This window comes from Larus michahellis, chromosome 20, assembly GCF_964199755.1.
Source record: "Larus michahellis chromosome 20, bLarMic1.1, whole genome shotgun sequence".
NCBI classification, from domain to species: Eukaryota; Metazoa; Chordata; class Aves; order Charadriiformes; family Laridae; genus Larus; species Larus michahellis.
In genome coordinates this window covers 3,644,066-3,665,269 of record NC_133915.1, presented here as the reverse complement: position 1 = coordinate 3,665,269, position 21,204 = coordinate 3,644,066, and the positions used below count along the sequence as shown (strand labels likewise).

The 21,204-nt window shown below is 64.9% G+C and overlaps 2 protein-coding genes across 2 annotated transcripts; both read right to left on the bottom strand.

The window, feature by feature from the left end:
- Positions 1-951: 951 nt before the first annotated feature.
- On the bottom strand, positions 952-15,349 carry LOC141733331 (uncharacterized protein C2orf42-like). Its single transcript, XM_074563559.1, has 8 exons — positions 14,524-15,349; positions 13,647-13,757; positions 13,242-13,346; positions 11,492-11,596; positions 9,553-9,660; positions 8,699-8,799; positions 8,447-8,609; positions 952-1,142 (listed from the first exon to the last, which is right to left on the bottom strand). The coding sequence occupies exons 1-8, from the start codon at positions 15,347-15,349 to the stop codon at positions 1,123-1,125; spliced, it is 1,539 nt and encodes a 512-aa protein (XP_074419660.1). The 3' UTR covers positions 952-1,122.
- LOC141733332 (cytotoxic granule associated RNA binding protein TIA1-like) lies at positions 15,223-21,204 on the bottom strand. Its single transcript, XM_074563560.1, has 6 exons — positions 20,951-21,204; positions 20,414-20,509; positions 20,241-20,325; positions 19,002-19,125; positions 18,523-18,662; positions 15,223-15,361 (listed from the first exon to the last, which is right to left on the bottom strand). Exons 1-6 carry the CDS (start codon positions 21,105-21,107, stop codon positions 15,331-15,333), a joined length of 633 nt encoding a protein of 210 aa, XP_074419661.1. The 5' UTR covers positions 21,108-21,204; the 3' UTR covers positions 15,223-15,330.

The following is a 21,204-nucleotide window of genomic DNA, read 5'->3' as shown; positions in this document are numbered from 1 at the left end:
CTTTGTCATCACCCCCCGGGGGAACTGCTGCCGCCACGGTGCCATCCGCGGGGCGCCGGCTCTCCTGGCGGTGGGAGCACTTCACCCGGGGGGGGGGGTGAGAACGAGCCCGGGGTGTCCCCCCGCAGCGCCTTCGCCATGGGAACCATCCCGGGTATTCGGGGGTTTTGATGCCGGGGCTGGGATGGGGCAACTGGGGGGACTGCGAGGGGGGCTGGGGGGTCATTGGGAGGAGAAATGGGGGGGTAACTGCCCTGGGAGGGGGGGGACTGGGGGGGTCGTTAATCCCCGGGGGGCATCTGTACCCCCCCGACCCCCCTTTTGCCCCTTTGAGGGGTCGTTATTTCTCCTGGGGAGGGTCATTACCCCTCTGAAGCCCCTTTTGCCCCCTGGAGGGGTCGTTATTGCCCCGGGGGGGTCTTTATCCTCCCTGACTCCCCCTTTTTCCTACTGGGGGGATCATTATGGCACCTGGGGGGGTCTCTGCTCCTACCAACCCCATCCCTTTTTCCCCTGGTGAGGTCGTTAGTGCCGCCCGGGTGGCTGTTGTTGCCCCCTGGGGGGGTCGTTATGCCCCGGGGGGGGTTCCTTACCCACCCTGGCGCCCCCTTTTGTCCCCTGGGGGGGGTCATTATTGCCCCGAGGGGGTCCTTACCCCCCCTTTTGCCCTCTGGGGGGGTCATTATTACCCCCCAGGTGGCTCTTATTGCCCCCCGGGTGGTCCTTATTCCCTGGGGGGGGTCCTTATCTCCCCTGACCCCCCCTTTTGCCCTTGGGGGGGTCATTATTGCCCCCCAGAGTCGGGGGATGTCGTTATTCCCCTGGGGAGGGTCCTGACACCCTGGGAATCTGGGAAGATCCTTCCCAAGAAAAAAGACAGCACCTGGGAAGACCGAATCCCCCCCGGTCTGTGTCCCCCCCCCCCCAAATTAACAGCACTTTTAATGAATTGGAAAGAGACCCGGAGTCTTTTATTGGACCCTGGTGTCTGGGGGGGGGCACCCAGGCGTCCTGGGGGGCAGCCCCAGGTGTCCGGGCCCAGCCACTCGCTTCCCGGGTGTCTCCGCGCTCCCAATGTGGGAATCTCGTCGTAGATGAGGATGAGGAGGCTGAAGGGCATCGTCACCAACCACCACTGGAACCTGGGGGGTGGGGAGCGGGGGGGGACACGGTCAGGGGAGCCAGGTGTCTGGGAATGGGGTCAGGAGGGGACCCAGGCTCCAGGGGGGCCCCAGACATCTGGGAAGGGGACGCAGGCTTCTGGGAATGGGTCAGGACGGGACCCACGTGCCCGGGAATGGGGTCAGGAGGGGACCCAGGAGTCCAGGGGGGCGCCCAGACATCCGGGAAGGGGACCCCGACCTCTGGGAATGGGGTGAGGAGGGGACCCAGGTGTCCGGGAAGGGGGTCAGGAGGGATTCAGTGTCCGGGAAGGGGGTCAGGAGGGGATCTGGTGGCTCGGAAGGGGGTTGGGAGGGGACCCAGGAGCCTGGGAAGGGGACCCAGGTGTCCGGGAATGGAGTCAGGAGGGGACCCGGGTGTCCGGGAATGGGGTCAGGAGGGGACCCAGGACTCCAGGGGGGGCCCCAGACATCCGAGAAGGGGACCCAGACCTCTGGGAAAGGGATCAGGAGGGGACCTGGTGTTCGGGAATGGGGTCAGGAGGGGGCCTGGTGTCCAGGAAGGGGATCCAGGTGTAAAGGGATGGGGTCAGGAGGGGGCCTGGTGGCTCAGAAGGGGGTCAGCAGGGGACACAGTGTCCGGGAATGGGGTCAGAAGGGGAAACGGTATCTGGGAAGGGGACTCGGGTGTCTGGGAATGGGGTCAGGAGGGGACTCGGTGTCCGGGAAGGGGGTCAGGAGGGGATCTGGTGGCTCGGAAGGGGGTCGAGAGGGGACCCAGGAGTCTGGGAAGGGGATCCAGGCCTCTGGGGATGGGGTCAGGAGGGGGCCTGGTGTAGAGGGAGGGGGTCAGGAGGGGATTTGGTCTCCGGGAAGAGGATCCGGTGTCCGGGAATGGTGTCAGGAGGGGACCTGGTCTCCGGGAAGGGGATCAGGATGGGACCTGGTGGCTCAGAACGGGATCCGAAGGGGACCCAGGAGCCTGGGAAGGGGACCCAGGTGTCCGGGAATGGGTCAAGAGGGGACACAGTGTCCGGGAATGGGCTCAGGAAAGGACCCAGGTGCCTGGGAATGGGATCAGGAGGGGATTCGGTGTCCAGGAAGGGCACCCGGTGTCCAGGAATGGGGTCAGGAAGGGACCCAGGAGTCCAGGGCGGGGCCCAGACATCCGGGAAGGGGACCCAGGCATCTGGGAATGGGGTGAGGAGGGGACACAGTGTCCGGGAATGGGGTCAGGAGGGGACGCAGGCATCTGGGAAGGGGTCAGGAGGGGACCTGGTGTCCGGGAAGGGGGTCAGGATGGGATCTGGTGGCTCAGAAGGGGGTCGGGAGGGGGCCCAGGAGTCCGGGAATGGGGTCAGGAGGGACCTTGGTGTCTGGGAAGGGGACCCAGGGGTCTGGGAAGGGGTCAGGAGGGGCCCCAGGCTCCAGGGGGTCCCAGGCGTCCGGGAAGGGGGTCAGGCTCCGGCCCCACCGGACGGGCACGAAGCCGAAGCCGTGGGCCATCCCGGGGCAGCAGCCGAGGCAGCAGCCCACGGACACCTGGAAGACGACGGCGCTCACCGGGACGCGGCTCCTGCCGGGAGACGAGCCCCTGTAGCACCCCACGGGCACCTATAGCCCCCCATAGATACCCCTATGGGCACCTACAGCCCCCCATAGGCACCCCTATGGGCACCTAGAGTGCTGCGCAGGCTCCTATAGCAGAGCCCCATATATCCCCATAGGCACCAGGGGGTTCTATACGGACACAGAAGAGGCCCCATAGGCCCCTGTAGCCCCCATAGGCACTGGGAGAGCCCCTATAGCCCCCATAGGTACCAGCAGAGCCCTATAGCCCCCATAGGCATTGGGAGAGCCCCTATAGCCCCCATAGGCCCCAGCAGAGCCCTATAGCCCCCACAGGCACTGGAAGAGCCCCTATGGCCCCCACAGGCACTGGACAAGCCGTTAAAGCCCTTATTGCCCCATAGGCACCAGCATGGCCCCTATAGCCCCCATAGGCCCCAGCAGAGCCCTATAGATCCCATAGGCACCAGCAGAGCCCTATAGACCCCATAGGCAGCAGCAGGGCCCCTATAGCCCCATTGGCACCAGCAGAGCCCTATAGACCCCATAGGCATTGGAAGAGCCCCTATAGCCCCTATAGGCACCAGCAGAGCCCTATAGACCCCACAGGCACTGGACAAGTCTTTATAGCCCCTATTGCCCCATTGGCACCAGCAGGGCCCCTATAGACCCCACAGGCACTGGAAGAGCCCCTATAGCCCCCATAGGCACCCGCAGAGCCCTGTAGCCCCCATAGGCACTGGACAAGCCTTTCTAGCCCCTATAGCCCCCATAGGCACCAGCAGAGCCCTATAGATCCCATAGGCACTGGGAGAGCCCCTATAGCCCCCAGAGGCACTGGGAGAGCCCTATAGACCCCACAGGCACTGGGAGAGCCCCTATAGCCCCCATAGGCACCAGCAGAGCCCTATAGACCCCACAGGCACTGGGAGAGCCCCTATAGCCCCCATAGGCACCAGCAGAGTCCTATAGCCCCCACAGGCACTGGGAGAGCCCCTATAGCCCCCAGAGGCACCCCCAGAGTGCCCGTGTGCATACCCAGTGTCCCCCCGTACCTGGTGTCCCCCGTAGCCGGTGTCCCCATAAGGCACTTAAGGGTGAGGGGGATACTGGGAGTACTGGGAGAGGTACTGGGGGGACACTGGGGGTACTGGGGAGGATACGGGGGGTACTGGGCGTACTGGGATTCCCTGCGGGTAATGGGGGACATTGAGGGCACTGGAAGAGGTACTGGGAGGACTGGTGAGCAATACTGGGGGTACTGGGAGGACTGGGGAGGATACTGGGGTGATGAGGGTATGGGGGGGATACAGGGAACACTGGGGATACTGGGGGATACTGGGGATAATGGGGGGACATTGAGGGTACTGGGAAGGATACAGAGGTACCGGTGGGGGATACTGGGGGTACTGGGAGAGGTACTGGGGGTATTGGGGAGGGATCCTGGGGGCACTGGGGGATACTGGGAGAGGTACTGGGGGTGCTGGGGAGGGATACTGGAGGTACTGGGTGTACTGGGGGTCGTTGGGGGCACCGGGAGCACCGGGGGATACTGGGAGCACTGAGGGGGTGCTGGGGGCTACTGGGGGTGCCGGGGGTGCTGGGGGTAATTGGGGGTTACCGGGGGTTACTGGGGGTACTGGGAGCCCTGGGGGTACTGGGGTTACTGGGGGTTACTGAGGGATAATGGGGAAACTGGGGGTACCGGGAGCCCTGGGCGATACTGGGGCTGTTGGGGGGATACTGGGAGGTACCGGGGGGCACCGGGGGTTACTGGGGGCACTGGGGCATACTGGGCGTAGCGGGGGCACCGGGGGGATACTGGAAGTACTGGAGGATACTGGGGCTGTCGGGGGGATACTGGAGGCACTGGGCGATACTGGGGCCACTGGGGAAACGGGCTCACAGGGGCACTGGGGTTACTGGGGCCACTGGGGGGGGCACCGGGGGACGTGTGCGATGTCCCCACCGCGTCCCCCCCCCCTCCCCCCGTGCCGCTGCTGCCGTGTGCGCGGGGGGGGCGGGTGTCACTGGGGGGGACACGACACGGGGACACACACGGGCTGTGCCGGGGGTCGCGCCCCCCCCCCTCCCCGAATCCCCCCCCCCCGGATCTACCGCACCCCCCATCCCGCATCCCCCCCCCCAGCCGCCGGCAATTCGGGGGTCCCGGTGTCTGCCGCCCCCGCCCCCCCGGGCTGGCAACGGCCCCTCCGTGGGGCGGGGTGGGGGGGGGCGGCACAAAGGCTGTCACACACACACCCCCCCCCGGAGGGTGCCGGGGAGCGGGGCTGGGGGGGGGAACAAGGGGTGACCCCCCCGGAGGGTGCCGGGGGACACACGCAGAGGAATGACCCCCCCGGAGGGTGCGGGGAGGGGGGAGACAAGGAGTGACCCCCCCCCCCACAGAGGGCGGGGCCGGCGCAATCGGGACCCAAGGGCCCCCAGCTGGGGGGGGGCGGGACCACCCCCCCGGGCACAGCTGTGCCCCATCGCGGGGCTGGGCACGGTCCCCCCCCCGCGGCCTCTTAAACCCCCGGGGGGGCTGCTGGGAGCCACTGGGGGCTGCCGGGAGCCTTCGGGTGGCGACTGGGAGCGGCTGGGAGCCGGCTGGTGCTTACTGGGAGCGACTGGGGGGCTCTCGGTTGCCCGCTAGGCGCTGCTGGGGGTCTGCTGGGGTCAACTGGGAGCAACTGGGAGCTTGCCGCTGCCTACTGGGAGCCGCGGGGGGGTCAACCGCTGCCTGCGGAGAGGGGACTGGGAGCCCCTGGGGGTTTACTGGGAGCGGGGGGGTGTTCACTGGTGCGTGGTGGGAGCTGCCGGGGGCCTGCTGGTGCCGACTGGGAGTAACTGGGAGCCTCCTGCTGCCTCCTGGGAGCCGCGGGGGGGCTGTTGGGAGCTACTGGGAGCGTGTTGGTGCTGACTGGGAGCTACTGGGGCCTCCCCCCCGGCTGCCGGTGTGGACTGGGAGCGCCGGGCTGGGGGGGGGGGGCGCAGGAGGGAGCCCTCCAGGGTAAGGAATGGCTGAGGGGGTGTCCGCCCCCCCCCCCCCCCCCAGTGTGGTTATTCCCGGCTGGGAGGTCGGTGGCGGGGGCTGTGCTGGGGGAGGCAGGGATGGAGCGGGGTGAGGCGGGGGGGGGGGGTATGGCCGTCCCCCCCCCGGGGCTGTGCTGGGCGGGGGGGGGTGCTATGTTCTCTCATTTATTTTTTTTTTTAATTCTTATTTTTATTCCCCCCCACAGGCCTCAGAGGAGCCCCCGGGACGGAGCGGAGCCTTGGGCTGGGACCCCCCCAGAGCCACTTTTTTTTCGGGGGGGGGGGGGATGACCTTTTCCCCCTCCCCTGGTGTGTGTGGGGGGCCCGGCGCTGCCCGCGGAGTCCCGCCTTGGCCCCCCCGACGCCGGCAGGGCGAACCCCCCCGTGGCCTTTGCGGACCCTCGGGGTGAGTCCTGCCCCCTGCCCGGGCTTGGGGGGGTGGGGGGTCCCCCGGGTGTTCCCCCCCCGGCCCAGCGGCGGGTGCAGGGAGGCTCCGGGCACCCAGTGGGGGGGGGTCGGGGGGGGGGGGGGGATTATTAATATTTTTTATTGTTTTCCAGGTGTTTGTGGCGGAGCAGCAGCGGCGCCATTGTCGGTGCAGGTGCGTGGGGCGCAGTCCGGGGCCCCCCCCCGCCTCCAAAACAAGTGTGTGTGGGGGGGGGTGTCAGGGGAAGGGGGGGGCGAGCCGGGGGGGGCACACACACAGAGAGAGAGGGGCTGGGTTATTCCGGGGCTCTTTTATTTCCCAGGAAGTTGCGGGGGGGGGTGGTGTTTTTTTCGGGGTTTTTGGGGACTGACAGCGGTGCCGCGGTTCCCTTTGCCGGCGGCTCTGGGAGGGGGGGGTTCACACACACCCCCCCGGATACTGTTGTGGCAGGGAGGGCCCCCTGGGGGGAAATGGGGGAGTTTGAGGCGGTTTTTTTTTTGGGGGGGGGGGGGGGGGGAACGAGCCGTGCCGGCGCGGGGAGCCCCGGCCTTCCTGGGGCCGGGTCGGCGTCCCCCCCCCCCCCCGGCGTCCCGTAGCGGTGCCCCCCCCCCGGCCTGCGTGTGTCTGCCGGCGGTGGGGGGGGCCGGTGTGATGGCGGTGTCTGTGCCTTATCGCGGGGTGAGTCTCGATGCTGGGTTTTGTGTTTTGTGTTTTTGTTAATTACGGTTAATGAAGTGATTTATGGGGTGTTGGCGGGGGTTTAGGGTTGCGGCCGCGGGGGGGTCCCCGGGGCGCCTCCAGGCCCGCCCGCCCCCCCCCCGCGCGGGGCGGGGTTTGCCCCTGGGCCTGGTGGGGGGGGCGGTAGCGGGGTCTCCCCCCCCCCGGGGCGGTTGTTGGGGGGGCTGTTGGTGTGTGAGCGGTGGGGCGGTTGTTGGGGGGGGTGTTGGTGTGTGAGCGGTGGGGCGGTTGCTGGGGGGGGTGTTGGTGTGTGAGCGGTGGGGCGGTTGCTGGGGGGGTGTTTGTGTTTCAGGCGCCCGGCGGAGCAGCGGGAGGCTCCTGGCGGGCGGGCGAGTGTGTGGGGGGGGGAGGTTTTGGGGGGGCTCAGGGTCGTTTGCGTTGCAGGGGCCGGCGGCGCCGGGCGGGGTGAGGGTCTGTGGCCTTTTTGTTGCCTTTTTGGTTTTTTTCTTTTTTTTTTGGGGGGGGGTGTGTGTTGTGGGTTGTTTGTGTGTGAGTGGTGTTGGTTTTTTTTTTTCCCCTTGGGTTGTGGGGGGCGTTTGTATTTTTGGCCTTTTTGTGTGTTGTTTTTTTTTTTTTTTTTTTTTTTGGCGGGGGCGGGAGGGGCGAGGGTGTGGGGTGTTTGTGTTTTTTTTTTTTTTTTTGTTTTGTGGGGGGGGTTGGTAGGGGGGCCCCCCCTCGGTGCGGGGGGTGTGTGATGTGTCACTTGTCTTGCAGGTCGCCGGCGGAGCAGCTGGAAGCCGGCAGTGGGGTGAGTGTTTCAGGTTTGTTTTTTTTGGGGGGGGGAGGGGAGTGTGTGGGTTGTGTAGGGTGTTTTGTGGGTCGGGGCGTGTGTGGTTGCTCCCCCTGTCGTTGCGGGGCGAGCGTTTGTGTTGTTTGGGGGGGGTCGGCGTGCCAGGGTGTTTGTCGGGCAGGTGCCTGGGGGAGTGTGGGTGGTTTTAATTTTTTTTGTGTGTTTTTCCCCTGCAGGTGCCTGGAGGAGGAGGAGCAGCAGGGGGGGATGGAGGCTCCTGGTTGGGGTGAGTGCCTGGCTGGGGGGGGTTTTGGCCCCCCGGGCCTTTTTCCTGTGGTGGTGGGGGGCTGTATGGACTGGCCAAACCTCTCTCAAGTGTTTGAGATTATTTTTTTTGGGTGGGGGGCGGGCATGGACACCGAGCTGTGGCAGCTGGGGGCACGGGGGGGTGGGGGAGGGAGGGACCCTCCCCCGGGGTGGGGGGGACCCTCCCCTGGGTGGGGGGGTCTGGGGAAGGGGGGGCCCCTTTGGGCTTCGGGGCCCCCCTGGGTGGGGGTCTGAGGGGGGGAGGCCCCTTATAAGGGGGGCCCCCTTAGCCCTGGGGTGGAGGGGGGTCCCTGGGGACTGGTCCCTGGCTGGGGGGGGGGGAGGCCTCATAGCTGGAAGAATGCAGCACTTGGAAGAATTCCCGGGAGGCAGCCCTTAGAAGAAGAAGAAGAAGCCCTCCGGGGGGAAGGCCCTGGGGGGGGCGGAATCCTGGGCCCTGGGGGGGGTGAGGGGGGGGGGGTGAGGGGGGGGGGGTGTCCCAGCTTGCCCCCAACTTACCCACTTTGAGGAAGGTCTTGAGCTCCAGGGGCCGGATGGCCGGCTGCTTCTCCAGGGGGCCGTAGGCCTCGGCGATGCTCTCCACCTCCACCTTGGGACACCTGAAGAGCTCGTAGGAGCCGTCCCGGTTCTGCACGAAGCTGCGCGTGATCTCCAGCGGCAGCTGAAGGCGACGGGCAGGTGAGGGGCGGCCGGGGGGGGCAGCGGGTGGGGGGACGGCAGGGGGGGGCCGGGTGGTGCTGGGGGGCTCACCTCGGGCGTGTCGAAGATCTGCTTGACCTGCAGGACGTTGGTGATGTGCCACGTGTACTTGGAGAAGGTGCCCAGGGGGAGGGCGTCCTTGCGGACAAAAGCTGTGGGGGGGAGAAAGGGTCACTCTGCACCTCTCTCTTCGCGGGGGGGGGGGGGGGCCATTCTCCCCTTTTCTCGGTGGTGGCCTCAGCTCTTGCTCCACTCTGTGGCTACGGGCCCGGGCTGGGGGGGCAGCTGCTGAGGATCGGGCTCTGCCCTTGGCCGGCTGCTTCTCCCTGGGACTCGGCTCCGGAGTAACAGTGACTAAATGGGATCTTAACCGGTGCCGGCCTCGGGAGAGCTGCTTTGGCTCGTGCTGCCGGGGGGGCACGGGGGGGGCCGCTGCCGGGGGTCCCCAGGCCTCGCCGCTGCAGAGACAGCGACTCGTGCTCCCGCAGCGCCGACAGGACGGATTTAACTGCGCCCGGAGCCCCGAGGGGGTGGGTGAGTCTGGATTTACACCCCACGCTCGGGGAGGAGAGAGGAGGTAAAGCAGCGAGGACGCTGGCCCGCACGGGGGGCCGCAACCTTCCCCTGGGGGGGGGGTGGGGGGGTAACAGAAGGAATAAAGTCTTTTGGCTCTAAGCCCGGCTGCGTCTGTTCCTGCGGCCCCGGCGGGGGCCGGGTTTGTGCCCTGCCACGTGCTGAGGGGGGGTGCCCTGAGTCGGGCGGGGGGTCCCACTTAGCTCCGGCCCCCGAGGGGAAAAGCTGCTGGAAAGCGGAGGGAGGGATCTTTGGGGGCCGCTGGGGTTTTCCTCCTGCTCCTGGGGGGCGGCGAAGGGGTCTCTGACGTGCGCGGGGCGGCGGCGTCTCACCCGTGGTGGAGTTGGGCAGCCTCTTCTTTGCGCTCCCGCTGGAGATCCGCTGCTGCAGCGCGTCGAAGAAAGCCTGAGGGATGTGGAACACCAGCGGCTCCGGCTTCCCTGGGGGGCAGGAAGGAGGAGAGGGGTGGGGGGGGTGGGGGAGAGGTGGGGGGAAAGCTGCCCCCCCCGCCCAACTCCTGCTCAAGGGGCGAGTGTCTCTGCTGCTCCAGCCTCCAGCGGGGGGGCTGCAGGAGCACACTTCATCACCTTTACAGTAAAGTATTTTCTCAAATTTAGAGTCTGGTGCCTCTGGTCCTGGCTTGTGGCCCTGCTGCTGTGGCTCCCTGCCCCCAGAGAGGGCAGGGCCCCCCCGGCAAGGGGCAGGGAGTTGGGCCTCCAGCCTCAGGGCTCCCTTAAACTGGAGCTGCTCCATCGTCCTTCTAAGCAACACCAGCCCTGGCTCTCTGCTCCCCCCCAGTCCCTCCAGTGCCTCTGCAGCCCTGAACTGGATGTGTCCCAGTATGGCCCTGTCTCACCCTGGGCAGGGTCCAGGTCTGGGCTCCCCGGTTCCAGAAGGACAGGGAACTGCTGGAGAGGGGACAGCAAAGGGCCACCAAGAGGACGAGGGGACGGGAACATCTCTCTGATGGGGAAAGGCTGAGGGATTTGGGGCTCTTCAGTCTGGAAAAAAGACGACTGAGGGGGGATCTTATCAACGCTGATCAATACTTCAAGGGGGGGCGTCAGGAGGACGGGGCCAGGCTCTTCTCAGTGGTGCCCGGGGACAGGACAAGGGGTAACGGGCACAAACTTGACCGTGGGAAGTTCCATCTCAAGACGAGGAGGAACTTCTTTGCTGTGAGGGTGGCAGAGCCCTGGCACAGGCTGCCCAGAGAGGTGGGGGAGTCTCCGTCTCTGGAGACATCCCAACCCCGCCTGGAGGCGTCCCTGTGCCACCTGCTCTGGGTGACCCTGCTCTGGCCAGGGGTGGGACGGGGGGATCTCCAGAGGTCCCTTCCCACCCCGGCCACTCTGGGAGTCTGTGAGTGCACGGCCCGGGGGGGCTGTGCCCCTTCAGCCTCATGGTCACTCATTGCTGCTGCTGCTGCTGCGTGGGGACAATATCATGGTCTTTAAGAGCCACAGAATCATTCCGGTTGGAAAAGACACTGAAGATCATTGACTCCAACCACGAACTGAGCAGAGCCGAGAGCAGCTCGTGGCCGACGCTGCCGGCAGTGTGCTCGCCTGCTCCCCGCACGGAACACGGCGGGGGGGATCGTGGGCAGCAGGATGGGTCTCTCTGTCTTAGGTGACAAACTTACAACACGCTTAAGCTGCTTGCAAAGAGCTGCTTCCCCTCCAGCCCTGTTTTGGGTCCCTCTCTTCAGGGGAGCAGCTGCCCAGCTCTCCCAGCAGCCCAGAGACACACAAAGTCCATCCCCAGTAAGGATTTTCACAGCCCCAACACAAGCTGCCGCCTCTCGGCTGGAGGCCGGGCCGGAGCCGTGCCCCGCTGCCGGCTCAGAAGCAGAGTGGGGCAGGCGACAGGTATCACGGCCACGAGCCATTGCCCAGGGCCGTACGTGCCCAGGGAACGCTGGGGCCCTGCCTTCGCAAAGCGGCCCCCCCAGCCCTTCTGAGTCGGGCAGCTCACCCGCCTTTGCCTCCCCGAGCTCGAATTCGAGCATCAACCACCTCTCGGGGAATTTCTCCCTTCCCCGGGATAAACCCCGGCGCCCGGCGGCTGCTGAGCACCGAGTCCACCGAGTCAGGAAATAAATCCCAGGGGAGAGAAGCTTCCCCAGGGCAAAATATTGGCTCCGAACCGGGGAAAACCACTTCCCTCCCTGCTAAGAGTTATTTAACGCTGCCAAGAGCTGAGCGACTGAGATGATGACAGTGCACGGAGGGGAGGGGAGCGGTGCGGAGAGGCTCCCCTCAGCCTTACCCTCAAACTGGTAATGCATGGTCTGGTGGATGCGTTCGGTGACGCTGGCCAGCCAGTCCTGGAAGGAGAGGGTCACCTGCGCCTCGTCCAGCAGCTGGTTACAGCCTGCAAGAGAGAAAGGGCAGGAAAAATCACAATCGGAATCCGAATTAGAACCAGAATCCGCACCCAAGTGAAGCGCCAAGCCCGACGGGCAGGAGGAACAACAGCTCGGGGCAGGAGGAACAACTCAGAAATAACGACAGCCAGCCACTCGCCTCCCTGTTACCCCTCTCCCCCATAATCCTCACCCCCCTCGAGGCACTTAGGGATAACCCAAACCCAAGGCCTTCAAGCCTTAAACACGAGTTAAAGCCTCTCAGGTTCTGCTCAGACCCACGGGATAACAACCTGCATCTTCAGAATCCAACCCAGCCGCTTTCATTAAGCCTTTCCTAGCCCCACGAGCCCGGATGCCCTAGAATTCCAGGGAAGAGCCAGATGCCTAAACCAGCAGCCTTCTCTCTACCGGACCCCGGTACGCTCGTGGCGTGCGCCGACGGGCTTGCAGCTCGACCGGAATGGCCGCTGCCGTGGCCCGCTGCGGTCCAGTATTCCCCGTTCTACCCGCACCGGTTCCCCCAGCGGCGCCAGCCGCAGCTGCCTGTGTTAAACCGAGCCCCGAAAGGCAGCAGGACACCGAACGCGACCCCGTCCGTCAGCTCGATGGACGAGACGCCGCTGCCCCGGGCACCTCGCTCCCAGGGCCGGGAAACGCGGCACCACTTGAATCCCCTTCCGAACCCCCCTCTGCTCTCGGCGCCGCCGTACGGCGACACCCGGGAGCCGCCTCCGCGGCCCCCGGGAGCGGGACCCGACGCCTCCTCGCCCCCCGCCCAGAGCGCCGCGACCCCCCGGGGCCGCGCGGGGGCATCTGCGGGAGCAACACGGGGAAAGAGACGGGATTTGTACCCCTTTCTAGGCCAACGCTAAAGCCGGGAGGAACAAAAGCACTAAAGCACAGCCCCAGACCGCAACCAGCCAGGAGAGCGGCTTTCTCTGAAGGGCCCCGAGTCGCTTTTCGGGTTCCCGTGGCATGGGGCTGACCCTTCCCTCCCCGAACATCACGGCGGAACACACACAACCACCCGGCCGCCTGCTCAGAGACAAGGCACGACGCCGGTGCCCGCAACCGCCTCCCCGGGGGGACCCCAGCGCCCGGCTCCTCCCCGGCCGGGCCGTGCTTCCCAGCAGGGATTTGCCACCAGAAACCACAGCGGCTCCGGCCACAACAAGCTCCCCCCGGCAGCTCTGGCCATTCAGAGACGCTGCAAACACCGGCAAAAAACCACTGGAAACCGGCTCACAACTGTGTCTGACCCCATCCACCCCCTCATTGTGCCCGGGAAAGCACCTCGTGGCATTAGGAGGCACCGACCAACACCTGCCCCCTCCCCAGCGGCACCGGCCCTACCAAAAGCCAACATTTTTAAGCTCGCCGTGCCCAAAAATCCACCAAAGAGCCACCCTGGGAGGACGCCGGCATCGTCCTTCTCTAACAACAACCACGTCTACGGCCAACCGGAGCCACGCCGGACACACGGCTACCAGTAACACCAAGCTGCCCGAGCCCGACTGCCACCTCCTAGAGCCGGCGAACGATGGCGAGGGCTCGGCTGTCCCCCCCGCGGGGGTCACGGCGGCACAAACCGAAGGGCCGCGAGCGTCCGCCCGGTCCCCGAGCGTCCCGAGGCGCGTGGCCGAGGCTTACCTTGTCTCTTCAGCGAGGAGGCGACGGCCGGCTTCTTCAGGCTGCTTCTCCTGGCGTTGCCGTGAGCCGCGTCCTGCGCCAGGAGGGGGCTGGCCGCCCGCGCCCCTGACGGATGGGTTCAAAGAGCGTCGGCGCACGAGTCCCGGGGGTCCCCGGGCACCCCATGCGGGATGGGACGGGGAAATCCCCTCTCTCCCCAGAGCCGGCTGTCACCACAGCTCCTAACATCGCTAACGACCCTTAAAGGACCCGCCGGACCCAGGGCAGGGGTGCGCCCAACACCCGGAGCCGCTCCGAAAGCCGCCGCCGGACACGAGCCCGGCGGGTCACGGCGGGGCTGCCCCTCCGGCTGGACAATGGCTTACGGCTCCGGCCCGCGTCCCCCCCTGTCCCGCAGACACTCACCCGGCGTGACGTCCTTTTTCCTCTTCTTGGCCTTGGCAGCAGCCGCCTCCCCGGCCTGCCCCGGGGACTCGGGGCTGCCCACCAGCTGCGGGACCGTCAGCCCTTTCAGCCCTGGCAGAAACAAGACTCCGTCCTTAAAAGCCCCTCAACCACGCGCGGCAGCACCGCGGGGGACGTGGGGGTCTCGTGTCCCCCTCCCCACGCCGGCGTTTGGGCCCCAAGACCTCCCAGCACACCCCGGACGTCCTCGGAGAGCCCCCAAAGCCCTCCCGGCCCCCCCAGACACGCTTCTTGGGGGGAACATCGAGGTGAATTCACTCAGGGCACCCTCCTCAGGGTGGATTTTCACCTTTGGGGGCCTAAAACCAAGGCGGCATTATCCAGGCGTGCCTATCGGGGCACACAACCCCCCGGGGGACTGAACCCCAGAGGCTGCTGCCGTGGGGCCGGGGGGGGTGAGGTGGGCGGTTCACAACGAGCTGGGCTCCCCCCAGCGCTGCTCCGGCCCGAGGGAAGAGAACACCCGGCTCCCCCCCCAGGAGAGGAACCCGACTCACCCCGAGCACCCATCGGGATCTGGCCGCCCCCCCCACTTTGTCCCAGCTCCCGGGGGAGCGCAGGGAGCGCCCCGCCCCACTCCCACACGGCAGGAGGGAGCTGCAGCCCAGGAGGAATCGCTCCCCAGGAAGCTCTGTCCTTGCAGAGGGAGGGGGCAGGCAATTAAACCCCAGCTAACGAGGCCCCGATGGGGAGCACATGCGAGGGCAGCCCCGGTGAAGCGAGGCGGGTGAGCAGGAGGGGAGTGGGCGGCATCAGCCCCACACATGGTTCCCCCCCCCCAAAAAAAAATCCTCCGCGTGTCGCTTCCCCCACCTACCGCCGGCGTCGCAGGCGAGGAACTCGGCGAACTCCTGCGCCAGGCTCTCGTCGCTGGCGAAGGCGCAGAGGCAGGCCAAGAAGTGAATGCAGCGCGGCGACGGCGCCTCCTCCTCGGCCGGGCCGCCCTTGCCGGGCTTCGGAGCCTGGCAGGAGCAGGAGAACCTGTGGTCCGTCAGCGTCTTGGCGTTCACCTTGTGGGCGAAGGAGGCGTGCAGGTAGCCGAGGCTGTGATTCTGGCTGGCCTTGCACTTCACCACCAGGATGCTCTTGGTGACGCGCTGCACCAGCGGCCCCGTGGGCTCGGTGGCCAGCTGCCAGATGGTTTGTTTGGTTTCGGGGGAAGCCTGCATGGAGTTGAGCACCGAGCTTTTCAAGGCCAGCGGGGTGGCCTCCGTCTGGCAGTTCAGGGCCAGTTTGACGTGCTGGCACTGGTTTTCCACCACCCCTTGCGTGGCCGCTTTCAGACAGGCCGGCAGGTAGCAGCGGCCGGAGCTGAGCTGCGTGATGATGGTCCCGTCCACCGTCTGGATGGCCGTCTCCGAGACCCCCAGCTCCACAAAGCACCGGGAATCCGGTCCCCGGTCCCTCTGCCGCACCGAATAAACCTGTAAGTCCGAGCCGGTGACGATCTTGACGGCGTCGACGCCGGGCTGCTTGCGGGCGCCGTAGCGGAAGACGGTGCCGCAGGTCTTGTTCTTGCAGATGAGGCCTCGGGTGCCATTGTAAGTGCCGCAGCGGGGACATTTCCGGATGCCCCGCAGCGTGGCCTTCCCCAGGTCCGACAGGAAGGAGGGGACTTTGGTCCTCACCGACGCCGGCTCCATCCTCCGGGAGACCTGGAAGGGCAGAGAGCGGGGGGCGAGTTAACAGCCCGGGGAGGGACAGCGGGGACGCCGCGCTCGGCTGGTGACACCCACGGGTCCCTCTGCAGGTGGCGGTGGCCGTCCTCGGTCCCCAGCAGCCGCGGAGACGGAGGGGACAGAGCAGGAGAGGGGGAAGCGACAGACTGAAAGGACATGGCACGTAAATAAAGCTGGGCGGCCTGCGGCCATGGCGGGCGGGGACGCGCAGCGAGGGGACGCGTGGAGCAGCTCCCCGGAGGGACACCGGAGCGGCAGCCGCCATCCGAGGTTTGGACGACGGGAGAGAAAAGCCTGCGTGGACGGGACAGAAATGGGGCGATTCCCCCCCAGATCCACCCGGGTCGGCTTTTGGCAGCAGGTCGGCAGCCGAGGAGCACGAGCGACTCCCGGCGAGCGGCCCCGGTGCCGCCGGACCCACAATCCTGCCCGGGTCACGGCATGACAGAATCGTTTAGGTTGGAAAAGACCTTTCAGATCGTCGCGTCCAACCGTCACCCCAACACCGCCCAAACCCCCACTCCCCCACGTCCCTCAGCACCGCGTCTGCCCGGCTTTTAAATCCCTCCAGGGATGGCGACTCCACCACTGCCCTGGGCAGCCTCTTCCAATGCTTGACAACCCTTTCCGTGAAGAAATTTTCCCCAATATCCATCCTAAACGTCTCCTCGTGCAACTGGAGGCCGTTTCCTCTTGTCCCACCGCCTGTTCCTTGGGAGAAGAGACCGACCCCCCCTGGCTACCCCCTCCTTTCAGGGAGCTGTGGAGAGCGAGAAGGTCTCCCCTCAGCCTCCTCTTCTCCAGGCTGAACACCCCCAGCTCCCTCAGCCGCTCCTCACCGGACTCGCGCTCCAGAGCCCTCACCAGCTCCGTTGCCCTTCTCTGGACACGCTCCAGCCCCTCGAGGTCCTTCTTGGAGCGAGGGGCCCCAAAATGAACACACCGTTCGAGGTGGGGCCTCACCGGTGCCACGTACGGGGGGACGGTCACTGCCCCGGTCCTGGCCACGCCGTTCCTGACACAGTCCATGAACATTTCTCCCCTGCCAACCCCATTTCCCCCTTCCCCTGTCCCTCTCCCTCTCACACCAGGCGGGCTGGGAGGGGGCTGCCCGGCTCCCCTCGACCCCACGGCAGAGCCCTCCGCTCGCCCCTGCCTCCCCACCACCACCAAAACCCCCCTTTCTGGGGCAAACCCAGGCACGGCGTGAAGAGCCACACGCGGCCGAGCCTTCGAGCCGGCGTCCCAGAGACGCAGACAGCGGGCAGAGGCAAAGGGACGTTTATTGTCACCGCCGGAGGCGAGCGGTGGGTGTGAGGAGGGGCCGGGGACGCTGAAAAGCAGCTCCCGGTGTCCCCGTGGTGACTGAAGCCAGTCCCAGACCTCAGGGGGGATTTATACTGGATGAACTGGCCGTACTGGGAGCTCCCGGCCCAACCGCAAAGGACAGGGCACAGCTCGGGGGACGGCGGGTCTGCGCCAGGCGGGACAGTGCCCCGACACCCCCCTGGGTGAGCCATCGCCGGCTACTCGGGGTTTTTGATGCCGGGGCTGGGATGGGCCAACTGGGGGGGCTGCGAGGGGGACTGGGGGGTCATTGGGAGGAGAAATGGGGGGGTAACTGCCCTGGGAGGGGGGGGACTGGGGGGGTCGTTAATCCCCGGGGGGCGTCTATACCCCCCTGACCCCCCTTTTGCCCCTTTGAGGGGTCGTTATTTCCCCTGGGGAGGGTCATTACCCCTCTGAAGCCCCTTTTGCCCCCTGGAGGGGTCGTTATTGCCCCGGGGGGGTCTTTATCCTCCCTGACTCCCCCTTTTTCCTACTGGGGGGGTCATTATGGCACCTGGGGGGGTCTCTGCTCCTACCAACCCCATCCCTTTTTCCCCTGGTGAGGTCGTTAGTGCCGCCCGGGTGGCTGTTATTCATAGAATCACAGGGTGGGAAGGGACCTCTGGAGATCACCCCGTCCAACCCCCGGCCAGAGCAGGGTCACCCAGAGCAGGTGGCACAGGGACGCCTCCAGGCGGGGTTGGGATGTCTCCAGAGACGGAGACTCCCCCACCTCTCTGGGCAGCCTGTGCCAGGGCTCTGCCACCCTCACAGCACAGAAGTTCCTCCTCGTCTTGAGATGGAACTTCCCACGGTCAAGTTTGTGCCCGTTACCCCTTGTCCTGTCCCCGGGCACCACTGAGAAGAGCCTGGCCCCGTCCTCCTGACACCCCCCTTGAAGTATTTATCAGCGTTGATAAGATCCCCCCTCAGTCGTCTCTTCTCCAGACTGAAGAGCCCCAAATCCCTCAGCCTTTCCCCGTCAGAGAGATGTTCCAGTCCCCTCATCCTCTTGGTGGCCCTTTGCTGTCCCCTCTCCAGCCGTTCCCTGTCCTTCTGGAACCGGGGAGCCCAGAACTGGACCCAGGGCTCCAGATGGGGCCTCCCCAGGGCAGGGCAGGGCAGAGCAGAGGGGGAGGATGACCTCCCTCCACCTGCTGGCCACGCTCTTCTGGATGCCCCCCAGGATGCCATTGGCCTTCTTGGCCACCAGGGCCCATTGCTGGCTCGTGGCCATCCCGTTGTCCCCCAGGACTCCCAGGTCTCTCTCCACAGAGCTGCTCTCCAGCAGGTCACCCCCAACCTGTGCTGGTGCGGGGGGTTATTCCTCCCCAGGGGCAGCACCCTGCACTCGCCCTTGTTGAATTCCATAAGGTTTCTCCCCGCCCAACTCTCCACCTGTCCAGGTCTCTCTGGATGGCGGCACAGCCCTCTGGGGTGTCAGCCACCCCCCCCAGCTCTGTGTCACCTCTAAACCTGCCGAGGGGACGCTCCATCTCTCCATCTGGGTCGCTGATGACATATTAAACACACATTGAATGCATTAACGCCGCAGCTCCTCGGAAAAAGGTGACGAGAAGAGGCTCAGAGCAAGGAGCGCTTTGCCTCCGCTGTCATCCCACCCTGACGCTCCCGGACGAAGGGATGAGACAATTCCAGCGGGACCGAAAAACACCCAGGAAAGACCCCGTCCTGCCGGGCACCTCCATAAAAGCCCGAAAACCTACTGAATCCAAACCAGCAGCTTTTACGTTGGGGTTGTCGCCTCCCCCCCAAGGCGGGGGCGCGGAAAAACTCCAAATACTCACTTAAATCCCTGCTGATTCCACGCTTGGCCGTACATGCCGTAGGCGGGGACCTGCCAGCCGTTGGGCACATACTGGCCGATCTGGGCGTTGCCGTACCACTGGCCCCACTGCCCGTACGCCGGCGGGTACCCGATCTGGTTCTGCAACGGCCAAAACACCCCGAGTTAAGCCCCAAAATGGCCAGAGAAAGCAGCGATTTTTGTCAACTCGCGAAAACACCCGTCTCTGAGGGGGGCGGACGAGGCTGCTGGGTAATTCCACCCTGAAACGGCCACGCGGATGGGAATTTCTCCGGAATTTTACACTCCCAAGGGATTTAAAATCTTTGCTCGTCCTTCAGAGAAACACTCTCTGATGAAATAAAGCCCTAACGCGGGTGACGGGTGCCACGCCGAGCCTCCCACCGCGTTTTACAGCCGCTCGGTGCGTTTCCGGCCGAGATTCATTAGCAGCGTCGTTAGCAGAGGAGAAGTTCTGACCTGCTGGACGGGGCTGACCATGTCCGGCGTCTCCTTGCCCCAGTAGCACTTCACCACGTGTCCTTCGATAGTCGTTCCGTTGACGGAAACGATGGCGTGCGCCGCGCTCTCGTGAGAATTAAACCTGTCGGAACAGAAGCCGTGGCCACGTCAACGACTCGCTCGGCAAGTAGCAGCCAGAATTAACCCCCAGCGAGCCCCCCACTAGCCCAGCACAGGTTTGGGGGCTCTTAGGACCACGGAGACGTTCTCCTCTTGCCCCCACAGCAGGGATCGCTTGGCTACCGACACTTATTCCTGTCGTGGCATCCTAATTCTCCCTAAACACATTGGGAAATTCCGCAGCGAGGAATCGATTTGCGATTAGTTTTTATTATCTGGAGGCTGTCAACAAAGAGATAAGGCTTCTGGAAAAGACTCGAAAACTGTGAAATTGCACCAGCGGAAGAGACGGAGATCTCTTCCGGCGAAGGGCACCGCACCGGTTCAGACCGGGAGAATGGTTTTTCCAAATCCTTGTGCCACAAGCCGGAACTCGCTCCTCACATGGGGCTGCTGTAACGCATCACCTCCGCTTCCGCGCACACAGCTGCGCCGCCAACTTGTCCTGGCGTGGGCGACACCGCGCTCATTTCTCATCCAATATTGGGAAAAAAACCCTTTTCCGGGACTCAAACTGGTGCCACTGTTCCATTTACAGCCAGCTCTGGAGGGGGGGGTTCAAGGTCTGGGTGTTTCCCAGCCCCCCACCAGGCACAGGGACGGGACGGGACGAGGAGGAGCGAGAGCCGGGCGCCGGCCCCCCAGGGATTATTTCATCCCAGGAACGGCCCCTTCCAGGGAAACGAGGGAGTTTGAGGAGTTTTCTCTCTGGGATGAGAACTCCTGGCCCCGGTGCCGGAGCCCTGAGCCCTTCCCTTCCTCCCGCGGGGGCTGTTCCCTGCGGGGGGGAACGGGCTGTGAATGATCCCGGGGTATTTTATATCGGTGCGGGGATCAACGTTGGCTCTTTAGCGTCACTAATGTTCATTATTTAGTCTTATCCTACTAAATCTGTTTCTATTTTAACCCTGGGGTTTCCTTGTTTTCCCCAATTCCCCTTCCCGGGTGGGGAGGGCTCACGGGGTGAGAGAATAATCGCCTAAACCCCAATAAATTGCGGGTTCCGCAAACCCTAAGAGCATCCAAGCCCGGAATTCTTATTAAATTCCTCCAGACGCAAACCGCACGACAGCCTACCGTACAAAGGAGTAGCCTTTATCCGGGAAGACTCGAATTTCCATGATCTGCCCGAAGGGAGAAAAGGTCTGGCGCATGAGCTGTTCTGCAGCGGGGGAAAGAAAAAAACCAATGAGGCGACGGCGGCGTTACTGCGAGACCTTCAAGGCGAGGGGATTCGGAAGCCCCGATACCTGTGAGGCCGGAGGTAACGCCGCCGCAGTAGACGGTGCAGTTGCTGGGGCTGCTTTGATTGACCACATCGTCGTAAGAGAGTTGTTTGGCGTTTGCTTAAAGAGATTTTTACAGAGCTGTTCAGTGGACGGGGACAGACGGTACGGAGAAATTCTAATCCTGGTCGGCACGAGGTGTCGAGCACAAACTGCAGACAGTAGGTCTGATACACCTAGTTTGAAATGCTCTCTTTGACACGGTCCCGCTGGGTTATCACGAGCAAAAGATTTCAAAGCCAGGGAGCAAAGGGAAAAAGCCAGAGCGGTCCTGGCTGCCTGGAGAGAAAGCAACTTCCCACCTGAGCGTGGGAATCCCCCCCGTGGCGATAATACAGTCGCCGCAGCTACGGCAGCTGCTCAATTCAGGAGGTTTCGAACAGTCCGAGAGAGTCTTGCCCGCTTCTCCCTCCTCCCACAACCTCCAAGGCTTGCAGCTCGCCCTGTTCTCTTCCCTCCTTACCGGGAGGTTTGCAGAGACGCCAATAACTGAGAACCTACATTCATACGTGCTCTTTGGAGCCGGAGGTTTTCTCGTCGCCCAGTTCGTTCGGATTTGCCTTCCGCCGAGCCACTGCCCGCCCATCTGCTGAATGGCATTCTCCGCGTCCTGTCCACGAGAGAGGGAGGGGGAAAAAATAACCCCCGCCGTCGGCATCTCGTCCTTCGGCGGGAGAGCCAAGCGAAGGACATCGCCGCGCAGCCGCCCCGCCTGACATTGGCACCGTGCCACGAGAGATCCTGCTTCAAAAGAA

Excerpts from the sequence above, each read along its gene's own strand:
- LOC141733331 (XM_074563559.1), bottom strand. The coding sequence starts at position 15,349 with ATGGAGCCGGCGTCGGTGAGGACCAAAGTCCCCTCCTTCCTGTCGGAC. Across the intron at positions 8,800-9,552 it reads GCTGCCCAACTCCACCACGG|CTTTTGTCCGCAAGGACGCC; the intron begins GTGAGACGCCGC and ends TCCCCCCCACAG. Across the intron at positions 8,610-8,698 it reads AGATCTTCGACACGCCCGAG|CTGCCGCTGGAGATCACGCG; the intron begins GTGAGCCCCCCA and ends CGTCGCCTTCAG.
- LOC141733332 (XM_074563560.1), bottom strand. The coding sequence starts at position 21,107 with ATGCCGACGGCGGGGGTTATTTTTTCCCCCTCCCTCTCTCGTGGACAG. Across the intron at positions 18,663-19,001 it reads TGGTCAGCCCCGTCCAGCAG|AACCAGATCGGGTACCCGCC; the intron begins GTCAGAACTTCT and ends TGGCCGTTGCAG. Across the intron at positions 15,362-18,522 it reads TGGAATCAGCAGGGATTTAA|GTCTCCCGGAGGATGGAGCC; the intron begins GTGAGTATTTGG and ends CTGCCCTTCCAG.